General features: G+C 36.0%; 4 protein-coding genes and 1 long non-coding RNA gene across 10 annotated transcripts; 3 read left to right on the top strand and 2 right to left on the bottom strand.

Annotated features, from left to right (window-relative positions):
• The first annotated feature begins 1404 nt into the window (after positions 1–1404).
• On the top strand, positions 1405–8638 carry LOC145203742 (UDP-glucose 4-epimerase-like). Of its 4 annotated transcripts, XM_080076029.1 has the most exons (9): positions 1405–1557; positions 1671–1827; positions 5961–6104; positions 6239–6437; positions 6543–6620; positions 6922–7157; positions 7306–7458; positions 7527–7635; positions 7803–8638. In XM_080076029.1, exons 2-9 carry the CDS (start codon positions 1675–1677, stop codon positions 7964–7966), a joined length of 1236 nt encoding a protein of 411 aa, XP_079932155.1. In that variant the 5' UTR covers positions 1405–1557; positions 1671–1674; the 3' UTR covers positions 7967–8638. The 4 variants fall into 4 exon arrangements, with proteins under 4 accessions (XP_079932155.1, XP_079932156.1, XP_079932157.1 ...); XM_080076030.1 differs by lacking the exons at positions 1405–1557; positions 1671–1827 and adding an exon at positions 4606–4695; XM_080076031.1 differs by lacking the exons at positions 1405–1557; positions 1671–1827 and adding an exon at positions 4846–5057.
• Positions 1925–4614, bottom strand: LOC145203744 (sugar transporter SWEET1-like). 2 transcript variants are annotated; one of them, XM_080076033.1, is made up of 6 exons: positions 4549–4614; positions 4364–4477; positions 2998–3199; positions 2773–2934; positions 2589–2708; positions 1925–2483 (listed from the first exon to the last, which is right to left on the bottom strand). In XM_080076033.1, exons 2-6 carry the CDS (start codon positions 4435–4437, stop codon positions 2352–2354), a joined length of 690 nt encoding a protein of 229 aa, XP_079932159.1. In that variant the 5' UTR covers positions 4438–4477; positions 4549–4614; the 3' UTR covers positions 1925–2351. The 2 variants fall into 2 exon arrangements, with proteins under 2 accessions (XP_079932159.1, XP_079932160.1); XM_080076034.1 differs by lacking the exon at positions 2773–2934.
• A 5658-nt stretch (positions 8639–14296) lies between the features above and the next one.
• Positions 14297–20378, top strand: LOC145205234 (ammonium transporter Rh type A-like). Its single transcript, XM_080077903.1, has 10 exons — positions 14297–14543; positions 14608–14777; positions 14849–15041; positions 15556–15706; positions 15913–16057; positions 16141–16304; positions 16378–16515; positions 16911–17041; positions 18830–19013; positions 19988–20378. Exons 1-10 carry the CDS (start codon positions 14539–14541, stop codon positions 20039–20041), a joined length of 1335 nt encoding a protein of 444 aa, XP_079934029.1. The 5' UTR covers positions 14297–14538; the 3' UTR covers positions 20042–20378.
• A 1962-nt stretch (positions 20379–22340) lies between these two features.
• On the top strand, positions 22341–25805 carry LOC145205190 (CCR4-NOT transcription complex subunit 9). Of its 2 annotated transcripts, XM_080077850.1 has the most exons (8): positions 22344–22434; positions 22567–22787; positions 23374–23435; positions 23502–23665; positions 23732–23841; positions 23913–24011; positions 24957–25048; positions 25115–25805. In XM_080077850.1, the coding sequence occupies exons 2-8, from the start codon at positions 22623–22625 to the stop codon at positions 25278–25280; spliced, it is 858 nt and encodes a 285-aa protein (XP_079933976.1). In that variant the 5' UTR covers positions 22344–22434; positions 22567–22622; the 3' UTR covers positions 25281–25805. The 2 variants fall into 2 exon arrangements, with proteins under 2 accessions (XP_079933974.1, XP_079933976.1); XM_080077848.1 differs by having other exon boundaries at positions 22341–22434; positions 23502–23841.
• Positions 25806–26277: 472 nt separating this feature from the next.
• On the bottom strand, positions 26278–26997 carry LOC145205191 (uncharacterized). The gene is made up of 2 exons (XR_013853614.1): positions 26871–26997; positions 26278–26592 (listed from the first exon to the last, which is right to left on the bottom strand). It is a non-coding gene; the product is annotated as an uncharacterized LOC145205191 (long non-coding RNA).
• Between the last annotated feature and the right edge of the window lie 9 nt (positions 26998–27006).

Here is a 27006-nt window from a genome sequence, read left to right as displayed (position 1 = left end):
AAAGAGGGCACGACTCCATTGAAAATATTGGGGAGACTTTATTAAAACGACAATACGCAAATAAACGGTGAAAAACGGCTGCTTTTTAATAAAAGTTTAAAAACAGATTGCGCATGAAAGGTTTAAGCACATTTGTGTCATTATTGCACTTTATGTTGCAGTTCAAATCCAGCAAATAATATTCGAGTAAATTTATCGAGTAGCCTACTCGAGAAAAACAACTAAGTTAAAATTCAAGCAAACAAGTAAATTCACTTCTCGCGAAAGCTTTCCCCCAGCAACGTTTGTAACATCACATGCCTAAGTATAATTTATCGACGATCATTTACATAACGCCATAACAGACGAAACTTTAATGAGTCAAATTTAATTGTGCGTAAACAATCGCCCTGATATAGGCTATAACCTGTGACGAAATAAAATATTTTTGCTTGGCATAAAAATCGATTGCAAAAAGTATACCGGCCTTTAAAAACCACAAATGTTCAGCACTGAAAACTAATTACAGTTATTACAACTTTGAATTAATGTGGACCTTGAGAAAGTTTTATGCGACCCGGTAACAAATCCTTCACGGACTGGCACCGGGCCGCGGCCCGATGGTTGTCGACCGCTGGCTTAAAGAACCATTACATGGTACGCAAAATAGGCGGGGATTAGCCTTCCTTGGCCGACCGGCAACGCCGTTGCGTTAAAACCCTTTTATAACAGCGCGCTTTCTAAACTTTTGGTAGCAACGGACCTATTTATAATTATGTTAGGGCTTCAAACCCCCAAAAAGAAGATGCATTTCTGTTTGAAAACTTGTTTTTTTGCAAATAACTCTGTTGCAGGTGGTTATAAAATGTTGCAAGACGAAACGTCAGATGCAAAATTTGTTAATTTTGTTCAGACTTGTACCCAACTGAGGTAGTTTACGTGTAAATTTGCGGCTTTGCGGCTTCCACTTTAGGGTTTAGCCTACGAATTAAATTAGGGATTGCGTCTCTGCTATTAAACGGGATTCCTTCCATGGGAATTTTAAAACTTCAGGAAAGGAATTTACTTTAATTTGTAGCCTACATGTAGTTAAGTAAGTAGAAACTTCAGCTCTAGGAATTTTAGTCGATTTAGATTTTAAATTATCTTTGTAAGGTTTAGCATCTACTATATCAGTGGTTCTCAACTCGTTTCGGGTTATGGACCACTGGCTCATTAAAAATAATATTGCGGACCATTTCATTTGAGAGCAAGTTTGAAGTACGCATACGAAACAACTATTTTGGCATAAATCATAATTCTTTAAAACCTATTTTTAAGAAGTGAGATACAATTATTAACAGCTAACATTTTTGAACTCTTTCAACATGTAAATGGCAATCACCTCTAGTTTATGACTAAATTTAGTGAATGTCCTGTGGACCACCCAAAAAGTCATCATGGACCACACCAGTTGAGAACCACTGTACTATATAGTCCATTGAGGAGGCGTTGAATTATGAAGGGAGGAATTCGTCGATGAAGGTTGGGAACCACTGGTCTAAACTGTCCGTTTAATTTTCCTCTAGATCCCCGCAGGCAAGTATTGGCGACCATCGAGAATAAGCCAGTGTACGTGGCAGTAAAAACAGATTTTCGTCGCATTAGCATAACGGTGATTTGATATATTTGAATCTTTGGTTTCGCTACAGTGTTATGGAAGGAATAAGAAGCGACTTTCCACCGAGTCCCGACACAGATGTTGGAAGTCCTTCTACGTCATCGGAATGTGACGTTCCATGCGTTTTTTCTGGACCAAAACGAATTTTTCATCCGTTTTCAAGTAAAAAGGTTAAGAATGATGGCAAGGTAGGAACGTTTCTTGTAGATGTTAGATAAAGCGTTTTGTTTTTACTACTATGTAATAGCAGACTTCAATGTGATACTTTGTTTGTAACTGACACAATTCTTGAAAACAAACCCTATGCCTTTTATTTCAAATCTTAAAAATGGCAGGCATCATTTGCACACAATACAAATTTCGTTATAATGCATAGAAACGAAAAACTTGCAAAAAGCATGTTAGATGTAAAAGCAAGCTTAGGTAAACAGATTGAAAATGAAAAATTAGTATTTATGTTAAAACTATTGTTAAAATCTTCAGTGTTCTAGGCCAATTTTTGTGCACCTTTTTGATCTTATAAATCATATGACGAGCATACAATACAATAAACTATAATTGAATAAAAGTTAAAAAAAGCACTCTATAGTAACACAGCATATGCTTTAGGCCAAAAACACCTTACAGAACAGTCATGTAACAAAAACTGCAAAAAGCTGTAGCATGTTATTACAATTCTCTTGAAAGGCATACTGCATAAAACAATAATGCTTCACATAGTTCTGATCATATTTGCACTGACAGACTGTTTTTTTGGTTCCACAACTCTGCTTTTCGATGTGGGGTAAAACACAAACAAGCTTAACTGAATAATTCCCAAGAAAATTCCAAACATATTGGGGACCTGTACAGTAATGATAAAACTCTTTGACAAGTTAACAAAATTATATCTATACACGAAGCCAAACATTATCAGATATAAACTCATAAAAGTACAAAGTTTCATTACCTTTATGAAGTTGTCTTTGTGCAAGTAACCATAAAAATACCATTCAATTGATACAATAAAGTACACAAAGGATAACACAAAAGACATGTTTTTTGTGCTCTTCATTTTTATTACAGAAGCCTATAAATATAAAAGCAGAGTTAGCGAAATTTTAAAACTGGTAAGCAACAAAATGAATACATACAGCTGAGCCTAATGGAGCAGCATAATTAATAACATTAAAGCTAGCGCAGACTAAGCCATGTCTTCGAATAAGTTCACTTTCACTGATCTTCCCATATTGTGAATATGCCAAAACAGATGTTAAGAATGCTAACAATCCAAACACTGTGGGATGAACCGATTTCTGCATGCATGAACTATGTTAGGTAGCAAAACAAATACTTACAACATCAAGTATTTTAGTTACCTTTTGCTTTGTGTACAGATAGAAGATTATTACATAGATGCCCTCAATTATTGATCCAATGAGATTAACAAAAATCATAGTGAAGTCTTTTGATATGACCCCATATCGTAACCACAGTGTGCAACTTACAAAACATGCCATGAAAGGCAAAATAGAAAATCCTTGGGAACTTGATCTCTGATAAATCTTCCATATAATTTGACTGAAAAAAAGTATTTTAAAACTTTTTTAGACCACTTGACTTGTTGCAACCAGGTATTTTGTGCTGACTTAAATTGTAGTAAATTGAATTATTTTTGGGAATGTATTTCAGATTGCAATTAAATATCAGTTTAGCAAAGAATATATTTAACCTTAAGCACAAATGTGATAGTTACAAACACACAACAGATGCAGCTTAAATGGCAGAGGGTAGCAGAACTGCCCTGAGTTCACCAGCTTGTGGGTTCTAATTCCAACTGAGCCACTTTTGTCTCCCTTAGCAAGAAACTTGCTTTGATCCCAAGGTACTGATTGCTTAAATCAAATTGAGGTCTAAACTACTTACGTCAAAAAAAAAATCAAATGAAAAATGATCCAACTGACTTGCAATAAAACAGATAGCTAGAGGACTCACTCATTATAAGCATAACACATAAACATCTAAGTCCCTCTATCTAGTATTTGAAGAAGGTGCCAGGGCAAATCACCACTGGAATTCCCAACACTCAATCTTTTTCTTTTCTACAAAAGGTCTACTTTAATTTCAACCTCTGACCAGTGTTTCAAGTTTGCAGCATGTTAATGTTCGGGAGGTCAGCATTGATTTGACAAATCTTTTAACCTGACATGAAATTTAATCATAGGTATGCAATTAATTCTGTAATCAATGCTGACTGACTTTAGCTTAATTGAGTTTAGTTGCTCTTAAGCAATAACTTTCTGTTATTCTAAGTGAGTTGTGCAGCAAGCGGTTAGCAGCCTGAGTTCCAAGCACACAAGTCAAGACATATATGTATAGTACATAATGATTAACCGTGTACATTATGCATAAGTCATACTTCAGTTACACACACTTAAATTACTTTGGGATCAAATCTTTACCCAGCATTTAAAAACATAGTTAAAAACAACGAAACAAATGGACACAAGCATTTTGTGCAAGGTGGCTATAATTATCTCTTACAAGGGGCCAAAACTAAAACTCCCTTGGGGCAAAACTAACTTCAAGGTAACTTGGATGCCACACAATATTTAACCTGGGTTTTAATGTTCAACAAAAAGTAATAGAGTATCATGTCATTTACTTACAAAATGTCAACTGAAAAACAGAAATACAGCAATGAGAAAGAACCAGTTATAATTTCACTATTAAAGTTGCACTTACATTCCACTGAGAAAGAGCAGTATGTTTGTTAATGTTGCTGCAATTGAAACTGTGTTTTTTAATGTCAGTTCCATCGTCAACACACTCTGATCAAATCATCAAGGGCATTTGTATCTGAAAAAACAACAACTTTTCATACTTTCCATATTTATAATGTTTCAGTATTGGCAAAACTTTTGACAAACCTTTTCTGAAAAAAAATCAAAAAAACTCTTGAATCATGAACCGACGACTGTTGTTTCATGGTAAGGGGGTTTCCCCTGCTCAAAATTGTGTTGAAATATTTGCCACGCGGCCACGCCGACAGTTGCTGTTGTGAAACCAAAATTTATGTAAATATAAGTTTTGTTGGATACCTACATAAAAATAGTATATCCAAACAAATAATTTGCAGTGTAAATGCTCATGGTCTTGATTGCATTAATTAAAACGAAAGTGTGTTGGGTCGGAACAAGTGTTCTGTTGTTATTACGGTAGTCGTCAGTTTTCTGATCTCGATTAAAAATGACACGTTAGCGAGTCTAGTTTCGCCAATCCTGTTCGCGGGGCTGGAGTTTTGCAACCAATTCTTGTGTAAACATTATTAACATTTGCCTCTGAAACAAACGCAGTGGAGCACCGAAAGTCAGAAACGAACTTTGTATTTTGTTTGTGGACGTATAACACATGCACTCTACAATCCCATAGCAAGCAGGTTTTAAATAATTTAGATTTGAGAATAGTTTTAAAGAATTTAACCAAAAAAAGAAAGTTACATTTTACACTTGCAACATTGGATTTAATTGTATGATCAGGGCATCAGGCCAACATTTAACAAATATCTAAAAATTATACCTTTTGACCAAAGTGGGTTATTCTTTACATACCTTTGCAAACAGCCTAAGCTACATCTTCAGCTGAAATATAGCAGATTAAATAAAGCTTACAGTGAGCCTCTTGTCTTCAGAGCTATTTAAATATGTTACCTGTAGTATTTAGGTACATGTCATGAGCATGAATATAGCGGTGCCTTTGAATACTGCAGGTCCACTTGGTGCGCTTAGTCCACTAGGTACTTTGCTAGGTATACTGCTTGTTTTATAATCCCTTTTTGAAGTGAGTAAACTCATAGTTACTGCGACACAACGTAATAATGCTGTAGGTAGGCTACTGGTTTTAAGATTGGGTTAGGGCTGGGGTTCGGGAACTTCGGGTTTAGGGTTTGGGTTTAAGGTGTGTGTTGGGACTACCGTAACACTTTTCCAGCATTATTTGCGTGTTTTAACGTTAACTGCAGTATTTACGATTCGTTGCTTAAAACAGGACAGCTGCAGTATTTTCGAGTCATGTCGCACCTATTATGAGTTTAATCGCACCTAAGAGAGTTACCTGCAGTGTTTTTAAGTTACATTGCACAAAAAAGGTTACCATGCGAGTTACCTGAATATAGTAGTCACATTTTTTGTGTTTTTGCCAAGGTCATTACACAAGTTTGTTAGAGTGATGTGATTCAAAGATTTTATTGATCCTTTGTTTTGCACTGTCTGCAGACTGTAGCAAATTATCACAATTTGTTACTTGAAAAGCAGTACTTCATATTTTTTGTATTTTTTTACAGAAACTCATCATGGATGATTACATCCTTGTTACTGGTGGAGCTGGTTACATTGGCTGTCATACAGTATTAGAACTTTTAGAATCTGGCTATCAACCAATTGTGATCGATAATTGCTGTAATGCAACATGTGATGGTGTTGAATCGGTTAGTTGTTTTTGTGTTTGCTTGTGCCCTACCCTTGTATTTTTTTTCTGGAAATGTGCAGGGTGTTGATATTATATTTTCAATTTCTTGTTATAATGTAAACCAATGCATTCCAACAGCTTTTTATTTTATAGACCCCTGAAAGCCTCAAACGGATAAAACAAATTACAGGAAAAGAAGTTACCTTCAAGTACATTGATCTGCTCGACAAACCTAGGCTTCTGGCTTTGTTTAAAGAATTTAAATTTAACGCAGTCATGCATTTTGCTGGATTAAAATCGGTAAATGAGTCCATAGCCAAACCCATGGACTACTATGAAGTAAACATTGGAGGTATGTTGTTGTTCTGGTTTATTTTGAAAGACTGTAATTAACAACATAGTGTGCTTCAGTGTATACTTATCTATCTTCTCTAAGTGTGTCGTTTTATTTTGACAGGTACAATCAACTTGGTGGAATGTATGAAAGAATTTAATGTGAAGAATATGGTGTTCAGCAGTTCAGCAACTGTATACGGTACAAATTTTAAATTGGGACTTCTAAATCTGTAAAATGACAATGTGCTTTTTGGCTATAAAATGTTTGGCAAACTTGAAAACACAGCTGATAAATAGATGCAATAAATGCATTCTGTTTTATTTTGGTTTAGTATCCTTTATCATTGTTTTTTTTTATTGAGGTTTATCACCTAAATGAATTTTATGAAAATCCTTCTGATTATAAGCAACTTACAAGCTTCCATTTAGACAAATTTAGTGTAAATTGCAACTACATTGGACATTAATACACAGAAAATTAAAAAATATTTTCAATCTAGGCCCACCTGTTAAACTACCAGTGGCAGAAACACATCCAGTGGGCAAAGGATTAACAAACCCATATGGAAAAACAAAGTTTTTTATTGAAGAAATTCTCCGTGACTTAGCTAATGCTGAGGAGGGTTGGAGAATTATGATCCTCAGATATTTTAACCCTGTTGGATCCCACATATCAGGTCTTATTGGAGAAGATCCGCAAGGAACTCCTGGAAATCTAATGCCCTATGTGGCACAGGTATACAATCTTTTCATAAAAATGCATGATAACAATTATATTTGTAGATTAAAGACCTTGATAATTAAGTAAAAAAATTACTCAAGGGCAATGTATCTGTGAAGTTAGCTATGGCAATTTAAATCAATCAAGTTTCACACTATTACAGGTTGCTGTTGGACGCTTGCCTATACTTAGTGTTTTTGGAAACGACTACAAAACACATGATGGCACTGGTGTGAGAGATTTTATACATGTAGTTGATTTAGCCAAGGGTCACATTGCAGCACTTCAAAAGCTCTCAGAAATTGAAGGATCCAAGGTTGGTGATAAAACAGAGTAAGAAAAAAACATAAAGTGTTAGGCATTACTTGTTTTGTAACCTTTTAGGCAATCAACTTGGGAACAGGACATGGGTATTCAGTTCTTGATGCGGTAAAAGCATTTGAAAGGGCATCACAACGAGATGTACCTTTTAAATTTGCTCCAAGACGACCAGGTATGTGATAGATTACATTTATTTAAACAATGTGTGCCCAGCAAAAATTACTTGTGGATTAATCAAGTTAGGTTTTTGAATAAAATTGCATTTGAGTCACCTGTAGACAAGTTAATGTCAATATTTATCTGCTATAAATCATTGACATTGCTATTGAATAAATATAGGTGACTTGGGTTGTGTTTATGCTGATCCAAGTTTGGCTGAGAAACTTTTGAATTGGAAGGCCTCTCGCACGTTGGATGATATGTGTGTTGATTTATGGAGGTGGCAATCAAAACATCCCAATGGATACAAAACTGAACCTAATGGAAACTTAAAAACATCATAAAAAGTAGTTTGTGTGCAAAGACTAGCTTTAGTGCAATTATATCAAACATCAATTTTGTATTTTAGATGCACATTTATTGACTTTGCTTTTTTGCAGTACTATACTCAATATAGAGTTATAGTTTTTTTTAAGATATGCACTTCATGTGCATTTTAATTCAGCATTTAATAATGCATCATTTAAAAAGTCGATAACATAGTTAGTAATAAGCCCAGGACACACTAGAAATTTAATCTGCAACTGTTGGTTTTAAACAGAGCATTTGGTAAATAGAATGTGGTTGAACACCAAGTTGCTTTAATTTTATGTTATTCACCTAGTTTTTAACATCACACTTTTATTCAATCCATCTTTGTGGTGCGAATTGGAACTTCTACGTACTTATTACAAACTATGCCGATTGTTTTCTTGTATTGAATACTTTTCCATGACCTTAGATTATACTGAATACTGGTATTATTTAACAATAGTTTGAATTTTAATTTATTATATACCTTGTGGGTACATGCTTTGTACATCTAACATTTGTCACTTTCTTAAACATACCATACACTAATTTTTAGATGCTACCACTGTATTTTGCACTACAATACTGTTGTTTGCATCCTGTGCTGTTTTCATTTTTCAACATCCCCAAAATTTTTTCAAGAAATAATACACTGGTTCAAGTTACCTTAAGATGTTTTTGTAAGCCCACTTAAATACACAAGGGTTGTTGAACCATTCACGTGAGCCACTGTTATTACAATCCTTATTTGTTTCACATGTGTCTGAAAGGATTTAGCTCAGTATTTACCATCCAGAAATTCTTTCGAGGGGGGGGGGGTTGATCAAAAACTCTGTTTCATGCCACATTCAAATTTAATTGCAACATTAACAAAACTTGAATGGCCGAGAAGGGCTATAATGAAGCGAAAAGGGTTGTTTACGAAATCAAATTTGCGGATTTTACGTTTAATAATAACGTAAAAATATCTCTGTGTTTGTGCAGTAGTGTGTTTTTAAGTGCTGTCCGCGGGTCGAATGCAGCCCACCAAATTCTTTTTTCAGGCCCCCAGCTCTCATATATTTCTTTACGTCAATGTCGAAAACTCGAAACCCTTCAAAACTACAAACGTAGCCTACTTTTATATCCTTTGCATTATTTTCAAATTCGAAGTTTCAAATAATTTTGCGCAATTCCAACAAACCTGACGCTCACAGCTTAAAACATACCAAAAAATTATCAGCGGTTGTAAAACTTTGCAGGCCATTGTGAGTAAACCAAGTCTTTCCACGCCTATTGTTCCATATCCAGATTTTGAACACGTTGTTTTGTCAGGAATGTCACACAACTTTAAACTTAACATCCAATGCCGTACTTGGATTTCGACTAGAAACAGACAAGCCAATATATTTGGAAAAAGTATTTTCTCTGTTTCCTGTCCGAATCTATAAAAAAGTGAATTGTGTACCGATGTCGTTGCACTCGTTGGACTCCCGAATTTCGGTCAACACAGTGTTATTGCTCTCGGGATTAGAGCCTAAACTGCAACAATGAATAATCACATATTCGCCGTTATTTGACAGGCTTCTAGGCATTTAGATTGGTCTTTTGTTTTGATTTGTTTTATTTCATCATCTATAAGCAGGGTTGCCATCGACATAAACCCCAAAATAAGGACAACCGAAAAATGAGATTTTCATACTGGAACGAAACAAACAGTTTTAATCAAATCTTGCCTTTATGATGTCACAAAATCTCGGTGCAACAACTTGCTTGGTATGTTACACAACACCAGATGCGCTAGACAACAAACAGATAGAAGTTTTGTAAATTTGTTAAAAATAAGACAAAATAGGGATTCAAGTCAAAAACAAGGACAATTCTTAGAAATAAAGACAACAAATTTTTCTGAGACATTGCCCTTTAAAATAAGGACAAATCTTAGAAATAAGGACGGTATGCATATTTCCAAAATGTAATCTAGGGTATGGCAACCCTGGCTATAAGTTAATGTTTCTCACCTGAAGTAGATTTAACCTGCTTTAGGCAAAAAATAGAGTAATCAAAATTTTGTTATGTTTGCGATATAGGACGTTAAAGGAAATTGATAAATTTTACTCTCTGAATCTGCCTAGGGGTGAACAGAAAGAACTTTTTTTAACCTATGCAAGAAGCACTGAAGAGGAATTTTTTGGGTTCCATCACAAAAGTCATATTTTTCAGCCGGTTCTTTTGCAAAAAGTCCATTGACAGTAACCAGTAATGCTAACCGGTTCGCTGGTCTCATAAAATTTCGTGAACCCGTGCAAACCGGCTGAATCCCACCACTGAACTTGCCCTACTTCAAGTAGACCAGCTGGGGCAGAGCAACAAAACGTCAGTCATAGTATAGTATATAGTCATAGTATATTTAGCTATATCTCTTTATAAAGAGTTCCCCTAATAATCGAACAACGCGCTGGTATAATGAATGCTATCAAATCTATCCTTGTTTCGGGCGATTCAGCAGTTATACATCAGCACAGTATATTTTAAGGGGAGCAAACACGTTAGGCTATAACCCACGTTTAATCTTGCATAAATGATAACCAGAGAGATATTCTGCGTGCACCGACTGAGCCCAACAGTTCCGCTACGCTCAAGCAAGAACCCAGAAGTGGTATGTGCAACTGTAGTTGTTCTGTATTATTCCATCTCAGTGGCAGATGAAAGGTTTTCAAAAAATGCAACTTGTAAGCTTGGCGCGTTGTTCTACCACAATGGTTTTAAACTTACTTTAACTTTAAAAAGTTGTCGACTTTAACTTTGAAATCCGTAAAAGGTTGTAGTACGCACGCCAGGCCTGTTAAGGGCGTTGTACCTAATCAGCCGGCTACCAAGCACTCCAATATTGGCAAGGTAAATAGGCTGCAAAAATCTAGCCGGCTGTGGAATTCGAATCCACTACATCAGCCTTACTCTTACGTCATAGAACATCGGCCTTGAGGCTATGCCTCTAATCAAATACAAATCTGCCGCAGAGCTTTATTGTATATATTAGCCTACATAGTGCAGACCGTTAACAATCACTGTTGCCATCATCATCATTATTCGCCTGAAACCGAATCTTTGTAAAAATGGCAAATCTTTAGTTCTAATGAACAAGCCTATAAATGCCTACTTCTCTATTTCCCTTCAACTAAATTGTATGGAAACATTGAGAGGTAAAAATATTGCCGAAAAAAGTCACGTGATAATTTAGATGCAGAGCACGATAACGATTCTTGCACAGCCAACTATTAACAAACGGTTTGACAAGACCATTGTAGCATTTCGTACCGGCATGCCAAAGTGCTAACGAAGGGCCAGCATTACCAGGTTTTCTTGTGCCGCCGCAAAGAAATTGGATTATGCTCAAGCTTAAGATCTTATCTGTGCCAGGTCAGCAAATGTTTTTCTATGAGCCCGATAACTTGATAAACGTCAAACGAGACATGCACAAGCAGGAAGCTAACATACATACAGGAAGCTAAAGCAGGAGCAGTAATGCATATTTAAAAATCAGATTGCAATGCAGAGTTCTCTTCACAAGCGCCATATTTCCAACATAATATCAACTGCATATTATATTTTTTTCTGTTACATTTGCTTGTCAAACAAATCCGTTGATGCCGGAAAAACAAACAGCGTAATTAATTGGTCCCTTATATGTTCGCTTTTCACTCCGGCGTTTAGACAATTGAACCTTGAACCTGTATTCCAATCACTGCCTCGGGCAAATACAACACAAAACGAAACGCTTTTAAAGATGTTCCTACACCCAACCGTGGTTTTAAACTATCACATATTTTGAAAATGAACAAAATTATATAGAAAGGGTCAAGATATTTTTTAATCAATGAGCACCTTCTTAGTTGTGGTCTATGGACGTTTTTTTTTACCGAAAACGGAATCAGATTTATGAGGGTATATTAATAAAATGTGTTTTGAGTATTTACGTCGCGTTTATTCCAAGAGTCCTGTGGGTCATCGCGGAAATTATGTCAAAGAAAGTTTGATCGGGTGCGAACCAAATAGGGTGATTATTATCGACAATTCGTCTGATTTGTATACCTTTCATCCCGACAATGCGGAGCCGGTTAAATCCTTGTTCGACGACCTGAACGACACGGAGCTGCCTGATCTGCCCTGATCACAAGATTTTACGAACCATGTCATGCTGACGACAGCAAAAATACAGATGATATACAGATTTTTGTACACCCGAACACTTGGTTAAGGTCACATGGCGTGGTCTCTACTGTTTCAGGTTGGTATCACAATTGCTTTCCTTCATGTTTCAGAAGTTTATACGAAACTTTTAGTTTTACGACTGACTCACTAGACTGGGGCCCATGCAGTAACGCACAGGTTCAGGAGAAAAACTTTTGCCAGAAACAACATACGACAATTGCACCAGATCTTCCTTCAGCTTTTGCATAAGTGTTGACGTTTCTTTTTCTTCCCACAAATGTCGGGCTAAAACTGGTTTCTTATTATCGGGTACTTGCAATCAGTGAGACAAACGGTTGCTTTAAAGCAGTATGGTTTTCATTCTTCAACCCTTTTTTAAAAAGCGAACCCAATGTAAATTTCCCTACTTAATTTTCAAGTAGAATTAAATATTAGCATTTAGCGTGCATTATTACGCTCAAATGTTTGAACCCAAAAGTCTCATTTAATTTGGCCAATCTAATTCGCGTTAAGGCCCACTAGTTTGCAAAATCAGTAAACTTATGTATTTTCCCCTGTACCCGCTGTATTATTTTGGACACAATATGTCATTCATAGGCCTCTATCGTGTAACAATGGGTTGGATAACTTGTGTTTTATGTAGATTTGGGTCGCAACTGTTCGGTTTTTGATTGTTGCATCACAAATTCACAATGATTAGATTGTAACTCGAGGTAGCAAGCTGTACTGCAAAGCATAAGCAAATATTGCCAACTAGAACAAAAACGTATCATTTTTGGTAATAAATTTAAACGCCAATAAATTAAATTTATAGCCACCCCAGAAAAAGTGTATAGGTCACGACCCAAAGGTTGAAGACCACTGCCTTAAAATAACCAATGTCACCTACAAGAAAACATCATGCTGCAAAGCTTATTACTTTTTTCAATTGGCATTCAAGTTCCCAAATAAATTTTAAGTAAAACTAAAGTAAAATGGGTCAAAATACCGAGTAAGCATTACACGCAGGGTTATTTTAAAGGGCTATAAAAAAATTAAAGCCTAATCCTTGTTTCTAAAAAAAGTCCTCGTTTTTGAATTGGGTCCTTAATTTGTCTTACTTTCAACATTTACAAAACTCCTATCTTTTGTTGCGTAACGTACTAAAATATGTTTTGGCGTCCGAGATTTTGTGACATAATGAAAAAATAATTTGACTTAAAAATGTAACTTTTCGGTTGTCCTTGTTTTGGGGCTCATGTCGATGGCAACCCTGATTATACGGCTCAAATTTGAGTAAATCAACTGGAAAATAAAGAAATGATTGCTTTTATAAAACAAACTTAATTGCTGACTTACTAACGGCACCAATCAAATGTATTTGTTTTACCGTCGTACAATTTAAACTACATTTAACAAGCTGAGACAATTAAACCTTAAAAGTTAAGCATGGTCCCTAGGGGCCCGTGCTCTGTGATGCAATTTTCCGCCATAAAAAGTGTAAAATATAATTTTATTTTGTTACTAAATCTTATTTGATGTCAGTTCGTATCGGTGTAGCCTACATTTTGGTCCTTGGCATTTGTACGAGCGTCCAGTGTCAAAAAAAGAAACCAATTGTTTGCGCCTAGTATATTGTTTCAGATTCATTTGTGACATAAACATAACAGACTGATACATTCAAAGTGTTTGTGGTAAAAATGGAAAAAAAAATTCTGGGACAACTATTTCTGGAAAAACTTTTTTTTTATGTTTTAATGAGAATACTTTTGTATGAAGTAACTTATTTCAACTTAAGACATCGCTTGCTAAGATGTACTTAGCTATAACGATATATTCATCTTAGCCTTTGAGAATTCATCTCAGCCTTTGAGTTTGGTAACCACAGGTATAAATTAATCTCGACTATTTTGAACTAATTCGTTAGCAATAAGTTACACGTACAGCAGTTCCTTCATGCCGTAAAACAAACAGTAGAAAGCCGGTCACGAGCCCATTACTGTCAGTTAATTATCTAATTTACCAGTTTGAAATATAACTTTTGTCAAGTTTGAAATATAACGTTTGTTAAATTGGATAACAGTGAGGGATTCATGTGTTGTACAGTGTGTTATATATAGCCACCGTGACAATTTAGCAGTGTTGGTCATGCATAACCAACAGCATAGGCCATATACTTGAATTGCCTAATTTGTAACAAATCGATTGAACAGGCAATGCGAAAAAGTCTCTCTTAAAAGTTGGTCTTTGGATTAGAACGTAATCGCGGTTATTGTAGCTTAACGCAACAAAGTTGAAAAACAGTGCCTTTTTTCTGCATGGCGTCTTTTAAACTCGCAGCTCAAAGCACCAGACTTCACTGAATGGTTTTGAACCTTCGCAGCAACGTTGCATTATGGGGTAATGGTATAAGATTTGATTAAATTTGTTTGCCATTGTGCTAAGTTTTGCAGTTTTCTTTCAGAAGCACTCGTGGAAAGGAGAGTGGGATTCTTCTGGCCGCCCAAGTGGTATGCATCGTGCTTTTTGGTATATTTGTTGAATACGATCCAGCAATTGCACCAAGAAACAACAGCACCGAAGCAAAACAGCTTACCCAAGCCACGACGGCCCAATTCAACAATTTGTATCCATGTAATGGAATGTTTTTTCCTACTCAGTTTGTTAATGAGTGTTTGGCAATAATCTTTGGTGTCGTTTTCAAGTTTTTCAGGATGTTCACGTGATTGTAGTGATCGGAATTGGTCTCTTACTGACTTTTTTGAAGCAATACGCCTACAGTTCCGTCGCATATAACTTTCTACTGACTTGCTACGTGATTGAGTGGTCGGTTTTGGTGAACGGTTGGTTTGCATTAATCGGAACTACCGAAACAAAGATCTACATTAACACAAAAAGGTACACGAATGTGCGTATAGTTTTAGAGGTAAAAATTCAGATAATTATACATGTTAACATAAAAATTAATATGCATAAAAATTTGTCAAAATAAGATGAGACCTGATAATTATATTACTCTCAGTCAAGTGGGATGATAAATTATATTCCAGGAAACTGCTTTAAATCTTATAGAAAGGCAAGGGGCCCCAAAGTGTTTTTTAGCCTGCTGTATCAGAGTAAGTTTGGCAAAGGCTTTTCGGATTGGGTCGGGGTCGGGTCGGGCTTAAGTTGGAATAAAAAGTTCGGCATTATTTTTCCGCAGTTTCTTTAACTTTCGAACCTGATTTGGGGTTTAATTTTTTCAACAAATCGGGGCCGGGTTTCATGTGTTTTGCTCAGCGTAGTTGTTTTAAAAATAACGACATTAACCACCAGCAAAACAAACTCACATGGTTGTTTCGCTATTTAATAAATTCATCAGCACAAACTTGTCAACAACAAAATATTAACTAACATTTGTACATTTTTACAGTTTGTTGGATGCTGATTTTGCTGCTGCTACAGTTTTGATATCATTCTGTACAGTTCTCGGTGTCACGAGTCCCACACAACTTACAGTAATGGCCACAATTGAAGTGATATTTTACAATATAAGCTTCTACGTGGGAGTTGGAATTATGGAGATGAGTTGAATTCGTAGAAATATGTTGGGTTACTGAATAACCTGGTTTGGTAAAAAATAATACACAAGTAAATGACTAGGGTCAGCCATTATACGTAAAAAGTATTTCTGATTGGTAGACTTTACCATTTTGGAATCTTTAACTGTTTGCAAAGAAACGACGCTTATAACAAACATTAGCAAATTGTGCTCTTTGTATTTTTTCAGGTGGTGGATGTTGGGGGATCCATGTTTGTTCACGGCTTTGCAGCGTTTTTTGGTGTAGGTGTCGCTCGTGTTCTATATCGAGAAGCTCAGACCAGAAGCGACAAAGAAGATTCCACATATCAATCTGACATTACTGCTATGATTGGTAGGAAAGATTTTGTTTTACTTGCGCATGAAGAGATTGCTCACATTTAAAAAAATCTATACTACTGTTATGTTTTATTACAGGCACACTCTTTCTTTGGCTCTACTGGCCGAGCTTTAACGGTTCACCCGCTGAAGGAGTGGGGCGCCAACGAGCGGTTGTAAACACTATCCTAAGTTTGTCAGCTTGCGTGGTTACCACTTTTGCCATTTCTGCGCTGATAAATCGAAAAGGAAAGTTCGAAATGGTAATTTAATATTCAAACCTTACATTTGAAAATTTTGTATATGTGTATAAAATGAATAAATTTTAATCGTTAGGTTCATGTTCAAAACGCTACACTTGCTGGTGGAGTGGCAATGGGTGCAAATGCAGATCTTATTGTTCATCCGTTCGGGGCTCTTCTCATTGGGGTTGCAGCCTCGATCTCTTCGAGCCTTGGGTATTCCTACCTGCAGGTAATATGAAATTTTATAAAAAAAAAATTCTTGGTGTAGATTGGTGTAGCTATCGGTCTTTTTTGCTTCATGAGAGTCACGTAACTGTTGGATTAATTAAATTCTGTTATTTTTGATTTTTGACGTTGTCAGCTTATGTCACAAATATTTATTTGTAACTTCCTTTAATCGGTGGTTTTAATTTGTTTAAATCTACTGGTGATTCGTGTGTACACGAGTTATGTAATCGTAAGCTTAACGATAGCATCGATTGACCTCAACAACTTTAATTCTTTGAAACAGGATTATTAGTTAGTCTACAGGCTTAATCCGCATTCAATCTATCTTTATCCACTTGTCGATTGTTTACATTACGATGAAATTTGTAGGTTATTTATAAGTATACTTATGTACAGCCGATTTTGACACGAAGAAAACTGCACGATACTTGTGGAGTGTTTAACCTTCATGCACTGCCTGGAATGCTTGGTGCATTCGTGAGTGCTATCGTGATATCAATGGCCACACCCGACGTTTACCAGGAAAGGTAAATTAACTTAACTTCGCCTTCTTGTTAACACGAGACAAAGGCAGTAGTCCGGTAAAAATATAACAGCCAATGAACTTGTATGTATCAAATGCAGTTTATAGTACTATGTAGCTTTTTGCAATGGCGATAACAACGTTTGGGGTAAATGTACTCATTGCATACCATTTTTCTGCCATTTACATTTTCTTCTACTGATTATGTCTAAAATTGCCCTAAAGTAGGCCTACCATACGTTCTGTCCTTCTTTTTAACGAAAAGCAAGTTGTCCTCCAGGGACAATTGAAAATACCTGAACGTCCTCCTTTTTGAATTTTTCGTATTTACTAAATATCTAAAAACCAATTGTGCCTTTAAAAACGGCCAAATGCGTGAGTTGTGGTCATATTTTATTTGAAATTACAAATTTATAGTAAGTGAAACCTTATCCAAATTGGGCTATAATAATTGACTGCGTGAAATATCTTGTGCCTTTATTTTCTTCAGGCACATTTGTAAGTGTTAATAAGTTATTTTTTGTCGGGAATGTGTCCTCCTTTTTGGTGATGAAAATATGGTAGGCCTACCTAAAGTTTTTGCCCCAAGACCAGCCGGGCTTTAAATTAGTTATAACTGTTTGCTCGTACAGTGTTTATTAGTTTGGCATCCCCGCTCAACACTTTTTGAGCACGTTAAGTCAGTGGTCGTCAACCTATGGGTCGCCTAAACTTTTTCTGGGGTCGCAATAAGTCGCCGAATTTAATTTATTGCATTTTAAAATTGATTACAGAAAATGAAACTAATATTATGTTCTTTTAGATTGCAACTTTTGCTCTTGTTTTGTAGTACAGCTAGCTACCTCCTGTTGCAATTAAATCGTGGTAGTGGAAAAACAGAAAATGCCTTTATCGCGTAATAATGGGTTTCGACAACGTGTATTATGACTCAACACTATAAGTTTGTATTATTTAAGGTGACACCAGAACGAGTGAATAGTTATTTAAGCAACGTACCCAACTATGCCAAATTTTTCTAATTCCGTTTTCAACCACGTGGCTGTGTGAAGCAGGATTTAGTGCAATGAGTGTATTAAAAACGAAACATCGTAATCGATTGGAAGTGGAGCATGACATGCGGTAAGCTTGTGCAAAGTCAAGCCGTGGCTTCAAAAACTTGTGGACAGTATAGGCCTACAGGCGCAACCATCTCACTAACAGTGCAAATTAAATGTTGAACGATTTGACAAGTTTGTGTTCCGAAAAATGGGTTTATGTCTTAAATGAAACTTTTTTCGTAATACTTTGGTATAGCCATTTTTCGGAATACTTTTGTATCGCCATATTTGTTTGTAATTATGTACAGTTTGTGTAATTGTTCTTTCGGTTCAGCATTACTGAAAACATTTTTCTCAGTGTTGAAAAAAATGTGGTCGCATGTAAATTCTGACTTCATTTTCCCTTAAATTGGGGTCGCCTATGAAAAAGGTTGAAGACCACTGCGTTAAGTCAAACATTCATAGAAATTCAAATTGAAAGCAAACTGAATGTTTGACGGTACTAATGCTGAATTTGTTTTAAAAGCAACTACTGTTTGATTGATGATTATATCCATAAAAAAACATGTCTTTTAAACCAGAGACACGAACACGCTTCCAAACTTGGCAACCCACGTTTGAATTCCATCAAACCCAAACATGCTTTTATTTCGACACAAGGCACGGTTTGTCTCAAGCACTTGACTTTTCATGTGCTTATCGAATCCACAAATACTAAAAGTCTTCCTGTTCATGCTCGAGGGTATGTTTTTCAGTTATTCCATGGTGGTTCGCGGAGACAGGACACCCGCACTGCAAGCTGCTTATCAGATTGGAGGTCTGCTTGTGTCGACTGCTATTGCACTATTTGGTGGTGTCGTGACTGGCCTATTGCTCAAGTTGCGTGTGTGGGATAACTTGGAAAACGATGAATTGTTCGAGGATAGCATATTTTGGAAGGTACTGGTGTCAAAGTAGTTATGTTGTTGTTTTAACACACTTAAATAAATTACAAATGCCAACAACACATCATATTATAGTCTCTATTAGGGTAATAATACACTATGCAACCATCGTTCTTAAAGCCAGTAAAATCGTTGAAATATACGAAAGTTTTATTAAAACGAAAGCAACTGTAGTACCAACATATTATTAATACCTGTACACAGTGGCGTATCTAGGATCGTTTTTAGGGGGGGCCAACAATATAAAATATATTGCGCCACCTTGCGGCGGCAAGTGCGCTATCTGGCGGTATACTGTGTAGACCTCTCTGTTAGCACCTGTTGTGCCTACTAAACTCGCAATATCAACTAAATGCTGGTTAGCCTAAGGCCCTGTGAAGCCCTTACTCTTGCTGCAAGTAACGAACGTTATAGTCACGATTCGATCGTATACATGTAACACTTTTCACCACTCGACACAGTTGTTTCTAACAGTGGTTGCCTCTAGTCTTAATCATATTGTGAATTATCTTCACTTGTATGAGTGTGACCTAACAAAGCTATTATAAAATCCATTGTAACGTCATACGCGTAGTTGGACGCCAAGTGGCCTGGATTGGCATGCATTGTTTATTGAGATGTGTGACGAGCATCAATGCGTTACGCACAAAATAGCGCACATTGCTATTCACAGTTTTGTCTGAAATTGCAAGATTTAATACTAAAACAGCCGGTCAAAATTTCTTGAGGGGGGGGGGGCATGGCACCTTGTCCCCCCCTAAATACGCTAGTGCCTGCACGTGTACAAACGACGGATTTTCGCATGCATTGTGACGTAATAATGAAAATATGTGAAAACATTCTAAAACCATTGCAAACAAATTCAAATTATATGCTGCTCAGTTACTGCAGAGACTACTAAGCTTAGTAGTGCAAGGGTTTGAGTTTATTGAATGCAAACAATTTACGCTCGATTTGTTTATGTTTCAGACTCACGACGAACCAGATGATTTGTCAGTTGAAAAGATTGAAATGAAGGAATAATAATACTGTTGATGGAAAATAATTATATATGCCTTGTACAAAATATTTCGTGTACATAACTTGATCTGAGGCATAAGTGTAATTCTCCCTTGTTGCTTGTAAAATGGTGGTTTTGGCGAATTTATTTCAAAATATTTTGTTCAATAAAGAGACAATCTGCACGTAACAACAGAAATTTAATGTTCAAACGACTTTTTTTCTCAATTTGCCAAATCTAAAAACGACCGAAATCCTGCAATGGGGTTGTTCGGTTGTTCTGAAAATAAAACGACTTGCATTTTAGCCTTTTGCCCTAATATTGCCTACGTGAAAATAATCAAAGAAACCTATCAACAAATTCTTCCAGCAGTCTTTATTATAAGATGAAATCTATACTTTATAGCAGTGGTTTTCAAACTTCTCAGCCACGCGGCGCAATTACAAATTAAATTTTCTTTCCGCTGCACACTGGAACCCAGTAACACAAAGTTGAAAAAGTTAAAAAAAACACTCTTATTGCGGTTATGGACAATGTTTCCACTTTGAAATAGTTTAATATTATCGTGCGGCACACTTAGAAATCGATGCTTTACATCAGGGGTGGGGAACCTTTTAGTTCAGGGGTCTCAAACACGCGGCCTGCGGGCCGCATGCGGCCCTCGAAGGGTTTTTGTGCGGCCCGCGAAGGAACTTTTAGAAGTTATGTTTTACTCGGGCGGAATACCCTGTAAAAGTAGTGAGTTTCCATGATATAATCATTCTCTGATAGCAGTATTTGCAACGTTTGAATGGCATGATCGAAATAATCCATCTTTAGAATCAGCAATTGCGGTTGTTTTTTTCATTGTTGTGTCACTGTATGCCATTGTTTCCACACAAAGCAACAGGGTAGAGTTGGGTCTTTCACTTTGCTACAATGTATATTTGTTTGTTATTTGTTACAGTAATATTTGTTTAATAAAGGTGATGGGATCAATGAACATTTCCCTTTTAAATCACGCAATATGTTTGTTTTCATGTTACACTGTAACAAATGTTTCGATAGTGCGGCCCTCGACTTACTTACAAGCAGTGTGTCATACCGGAACGGAACGGAACGTTATAACGGAACGAAATAAATAATTTTTGGCTCAAATACCGGAACGAAATACCGAAACAAAAAGTAATCAAAATACCGGAACGGAACGAAATACCGTTATTTTTTATTCCGGTATTTCGTTCTGGACATTTAACATGAAACAATTGCTAAAAAATTTCGTATAAAAAAATTTGAACTATAATAAAATTGAATCTACAATTTACATCCGTTTGACCATCATTGACAAATGTTATGTGACGTAACAACTACCGACAATAATTGTTGTGTGTAGCATTTTTTTCCTTTTTCGCTTAATAGTTGTAAAGAGTAAAGACCACAAATAAATGTTCTTTTGTTAAGACCGAAATACCGAAAAATACCGTAAAAAATTTATTTCGGTCAGACCGGAACGAAATGAAAATATCGGTCCAGAACGAAATAACGAAATAAATAATTTGCTCAGAACGAATAACGTTATCTGATTTCGTTCCGTTCCGGTATGAAACACTGCTTAAAAGTTTGTTTTTGGCCGTCAAAGCAGTTTGAGTTTGAGACCCCTGTTTTAGTTGATAAAGGCCACCAAACAGTTTATCGGCACTCGTCTAGGCCGCATAGACTATTTACCAGGCCAAGGACAGTGGTGTTCGAACTTTTTGACGTACAGAATGGTTGATTTGCTATTCCCTCGTAGAGTTGTAAGACTTAAGGTCCAAGCTAAATAAAATTCCTCACTACATTTCAACCCCAACTACAACGTTCAGGATTTATTTAACCTAGAAACTCGCTTGTTTATAAATACCAATGATCTAGGAGCAGATTGTGACACCACAGACGAGTTCAAGACATTCGATTATGCGAAAACAGTTGTTCTTTTGCGACACAAGTAAGATTGCAGAACCTTGGACTGTTGGTATTCCACTTGTCCTACGGAAATCGCTTTGTGTACCACTACGGGACCATTTGACTCTGGTTTGAAATCCGCTTCCGTAGAACTAATCAAGCAGTAATGTGGAATAAAGGAAAAAATCGTTTTTGTCTGTTATTCAGCGCCTGGTGCAGTCCGAAATATCAACATTCTAAAATGTTTTTTTGCATCGAATGCCGCACTTAGTTCCCCACCCCCGCTTTATATAATGCAACAAATTATAAATGTTTTTAATCGTGATGAAAATAAAAAGTTGTACAAAAAGTACCAGTGTGCAGTGAAGCAAAACGTTTATTTAGGGGCCGATTATCTTTGCATGGGCCATGGAGTGAAAGTGAAAGCAGTGTTTTTGTTTTATTATACTCTGTCTCAGTCATATGTCAAATAAGAAATCAAGGGATAAAGCGAGAAGTAATGCGTGTTTTCCTGTCCTAATATGGTGTTCACTGTTTTTTTTTACTTGTAAATGGCGGATTAACATAAAAACTTTTCTAATTACTTGAGGTGTTTTAATTTGTTTTTCTGATTTTTGATCATTTCAAGCGGTTTTATTGGTGTATGTTTGCTTTGACTCTTTACCCTGAAGCTGAACACTGACCATGGCTGGGGTGGACAGAGAGAAGATATATCAGTGGATAAATGATTTGTCAAGTTTAGAAACAAGGGAAACTGCTCTATTAGAGCTGAGCAAAAAGCGTGAAACTGTTCAAGATCTTGCTCCAATGCTGTGGCATTCATTTGGCACCATTGCTGCTCTGTTGCAGGTACCACTTAATTTGTAATTAAAAAGATGTTTCTTTTATAATTTAACTCTTACCTGGTATCCAGTCTGCAGAGTGTGGCAGCTGCACATGTGATTTTTTTGGAAAAAACAATTTTCACACCAAAATTTTGCAACAAAGGCATTTACTTGGGCTGCCTTGACCTCTTTTACTTGCTTTGTGCCTGCTGAAATTGGTCTTGCACGCGAACTTACGGGTTGTGCACTCGGGACATGTAGGTCCTGCACACACAGGATCTCATCAGGAACTGCCATGTTCTGCAGACTGGCCTGGTATTAATAGCTTAATTTTTGTTTCATTGGGAAGCAGCAAGCAGGTAGTTTGTAATTCAAGTCAGTTAATTGAAATTTTGAATGTGTAAAAGTCACTGTTAGTAATGTACTTTTTTGTCTAATGTACTTTTTTTTTTGTTTTTAGGGTAGGCTGCTTTTTAACAGAGCTGGTATAGATAAGTATGTCTATTATTGGTCTCTTAAAAAAATAAGATACACAAAATATTTTGAAAAAGAAACAAGCTCATTTATGTATTCATTTTAAAATATAGATGTAAATGAGAATTTTTTTGCAGGAAATTGTAAACATCTATCCATCTATCAATCCACCATCATTAACAGCTCATCAGTCAAACAGGTAAAGTGTTTCACTGTGAATAAAGCACTTCATGCTCAACATAAAAAATCATTGTGTTTTTTGCAGAGTTTGCAATGCTTTAGCACTACTACAATGTGTTGCATCTCATCCAGAAACAAGGACTGCATTTTTATCAGCTCATATTCCACTTTTTCTTTATCCATTTTTACACACAACGAGCAAAACCCGCCCTTTTGAATATCTACGATTAACCAGTCTTGGTGTAATAGGTATGGTGTTTTCCTCATTTAAGTTATGCGTACTGTATCATGATAATGTTTTAATTCTTTTCAAAGGTGCCTTGGTGAAGACAGATGAACAAGAAGTGATAACTTTTCTTCTCACCACTGAAATTATTCCCCTTTGTCTTAGAATTATGGAGTCCGGGAGTGAGCTTTCAAAAACTGTAACACTTGCAATATTTGAAACATAGGAGTGATAAATTAGCTTTAGGACATTATTGTTTTATTTGTTTAGGTTGCAACCTTTATATTGCAAAAAATTCTCTTAGATGACACAGGACTTGGCTACATATGTCAGACATATGAGAGATTTTCACATGTTGCCATGATTTTGGTATGTTTGAATGTGGTTTTATTTTTATGGTTCAAGTTTGTTTGCACTAAACATTTGGCCACAAAATGAGTTTAAGATTTTAAAATCATACACATATAATAGATACCAAAATTGATAGCAAGAAACCAAAGCCCCCCCAAAAAAAAAAACCCAAATGTTTTATACATTGTTGGTTTAAACATTGCAAATATTTTATACCATTTGCCAACTTTTAGTTTCACCATTTTTTAAATATTATTTTTACTTTCCCATACTTTATACACCCCCAAAAAAAAGATTCCTAATGTGCTAAAATTGTAAACAGTAGTTGATAGCGTGTTTCATATTTGTTGTATAATTGCTGGCTAATCAGCCTTAAATATGGATTTGAGCTATCACTAAACATTTACTGCTATGCCTAGCCATTATAAGATGTATGTTCCAGATGAGTTATTTATAGATGTGTTGCTGGACAGTCTTAAATGAAAATCATCTGTTTTTACATAGTAAGGCTTTGTAGTTCAGAGTCATTAACTTAACATTCACATTTTCTGTTTGGATGCAAACTTCTGGACCTTATTATCTCGACCTAAACTTGTGAATAGATATGTTAGGATAAGTAATATTTATTTCCCAGTACCTTTATTACCGACTATTGTAAGAACATAGACAAAAAATGTTAAAGTTTGGGAGGTGCTTGTGAAGTGCATTACCAGTCTTCTACTTAGTTGTCCGTTCAATACAAACATAATTACTCAATATATATGCATGTGTGGGAGCCCATTTGTTTCTGCTTGCAAAATGTTGGTAAATGCTGGGGTAAGGATATGGACCCAAGTGATTAGCTAACAGTTGTATGTCCATTGTAAGCATAGCAAACATTGCATGTGTTGACTAAATACATAAACTTGAGATATGAAGAAAAATACTGATCTAGTATGTAATTGTCATAACCTATGTGAACAGGGAAAGATGGTACTAGCTCTATCCAAAGATCCATCAGCAAGATTATTGAAGCATGTTGTTCGCTGCTACTTGCGTCTTTCTGATAATCCCAGGTAAAACTTTTAAACAGTAGTTAATTGTAAAAGTGTGTTACGCTTATTTACTCCAAGCCTTTGCAGAGCCAAAGAGGCATTGCGCCAATGTTTACCTGATCAATTGAAGGACTCTACATTTGTAACTGTCCTTAAAGATGACAACACAACCAAACGATGGCTTACTCAACTTATTAAAAATCTACAAGAAACTGGAATGAATGACCCAAGGACAATACCGTTGCCACAGTGAAACTGGTTGATTCTGTGTTCTGTCACAGAAATATTTAAGTAATGAACAAGTAGAAGGGATTTTTACTGCTGTTTGGAATGTTTGTGTTCTTGACACATGACTTGACAAGCTTTTGTGCACATCGAGAGATTTGTAAAGTTGTGTAACAACCTAACAGCAGCACATGGTTGCATTTTTCATTTTGCTTTTTTTTCAACCGCAACTGTACCACCTTCCAAATTGTCAAAATACCGCACTTTCATACTACATGCAGACAGTGTGAAAAAATATAAAATTTGGTAGGACCCATGGCAGAATTTCCACGTCAAAAAAAATTTTTTTTTAAATGCACATTTTACAAAATTTACGTATAGGTTGCCGTTTTCAGTAAAAAAAACATTGATTTCATGCTATTATGTTTTATTCCTTTTCGACGGCTTGAAACCATTGCGATAAAATGTTCTTTTTGTTGGTGGATGGTCAAATTAGTTGTCAGCTTGTACTGCTAGTTCAACTGATAATGAAATAAAGTGTTCCAATGGGGCAGTTAAGGATCGAAATTTCCACATGGTGTCGCCACGCAACAGTTATAGTTGTCATAACGACACAAACGCGCTCCAATTCACAGGCCTAAATTTCGCATTTACTCCATTAACACAACTCCACTCCGTCATATTTTTACCAAAAAACACTGCTATTTGACAACATAAATCAAGTAGAAATGGAATATTCTAAATGGACAACATACATATTAAAATCCGAGTTAAATAGAAGATGTACCAAAACAACTGGCAAGAGGATTTAATTTTAAGATGCGTTGAATTTCTGTTTTTTATTGCAATAGCTTCTTGTTTTTTCTCTGCATAACTACTTGTAGGTAGACTTCAGACTTATGATAGGAATGACAACTTCACTTGTGCTGTGAGCTTGGGGGAGAATGTAGGTAGCAGCTCTGAGTTACAGTGGCCCAAAGTATAGATACTTAAATAACCAGCTTGGATCAAATACCACACACAACTGAGGAACAAGTGAAAGTTTATTTTCATTTCAAGTCCACATGTGACAAAATTTCCAACAGTGTTGTGAAGGCTATTGTGAAAGGACACCTAGTCTGAGATGTTATCTGAGTTTCATGTAAGTGACACATGCTTCACTGAAAAAAATGTTTTATACAATGTCAAAATGAAACTTGAAAACAGTGGAGAAATTGTAAATTCAGAATGTAAATGTGCAGCAGGAAGAGGACCTGTTGCTACATGCAAACATCTAGCAGCCACAGAAGAGCTATATGTTAAGAAAAGTTGTCCAGATCAGCTTCAAACGTTTCACCACCCTGCAAAACAATTGAAAAGTAATTACTCACTTTATTTATTACATGTACTGTATAGTGGTGGCTTGTAAACCATGTTTTCTACAAATTAACAAATTGAATGAAACACAACCGAACAAAGTAAGTGCAAGGAATGTTAACCAATGAAAGTTTCGCATAAAAGAACCAAAATTTAGGAATATTATTTTGACAACTGAAAGAAATATGCAAAACTATGTGAAGTTTGCACTGTCCACAGAAGCAATATGCCATGGCAAAATGTATGAAAAAAGAGCACTTACTTTGTTCAGCAAAACAAAAAATATCCACATGAGTCCAGCAGGTTTGTTTATTATTATTTATTGACAACCAACAGCCATACCTTGCTGCAACACCAGATGCAAAGGCAGAGGAAACTGGTGTGGTTAAGATTAAGTG

The sequence above is a fragment of the Phallusia mammillata genome, chromosome 8 (genome assembly GCF_965637545.1).
Source record: "Phallusia mammillata chromosome 8, kaPhaMamm4.hap1.1, whole genome shotgun sequence".
Classification (NCBI taxonomy): domain Eukaryota; kingdom Metazoa; phylum Chordata; class Ascidiacea; order Phlebobranchia; family Ascidiidae; genus Phallusia; species Phallusia mammillata.
Note: the sequence above shows the minus strand (reverse complement) of the source record. Positions and strands in the feature narration are given on the sequence as shown.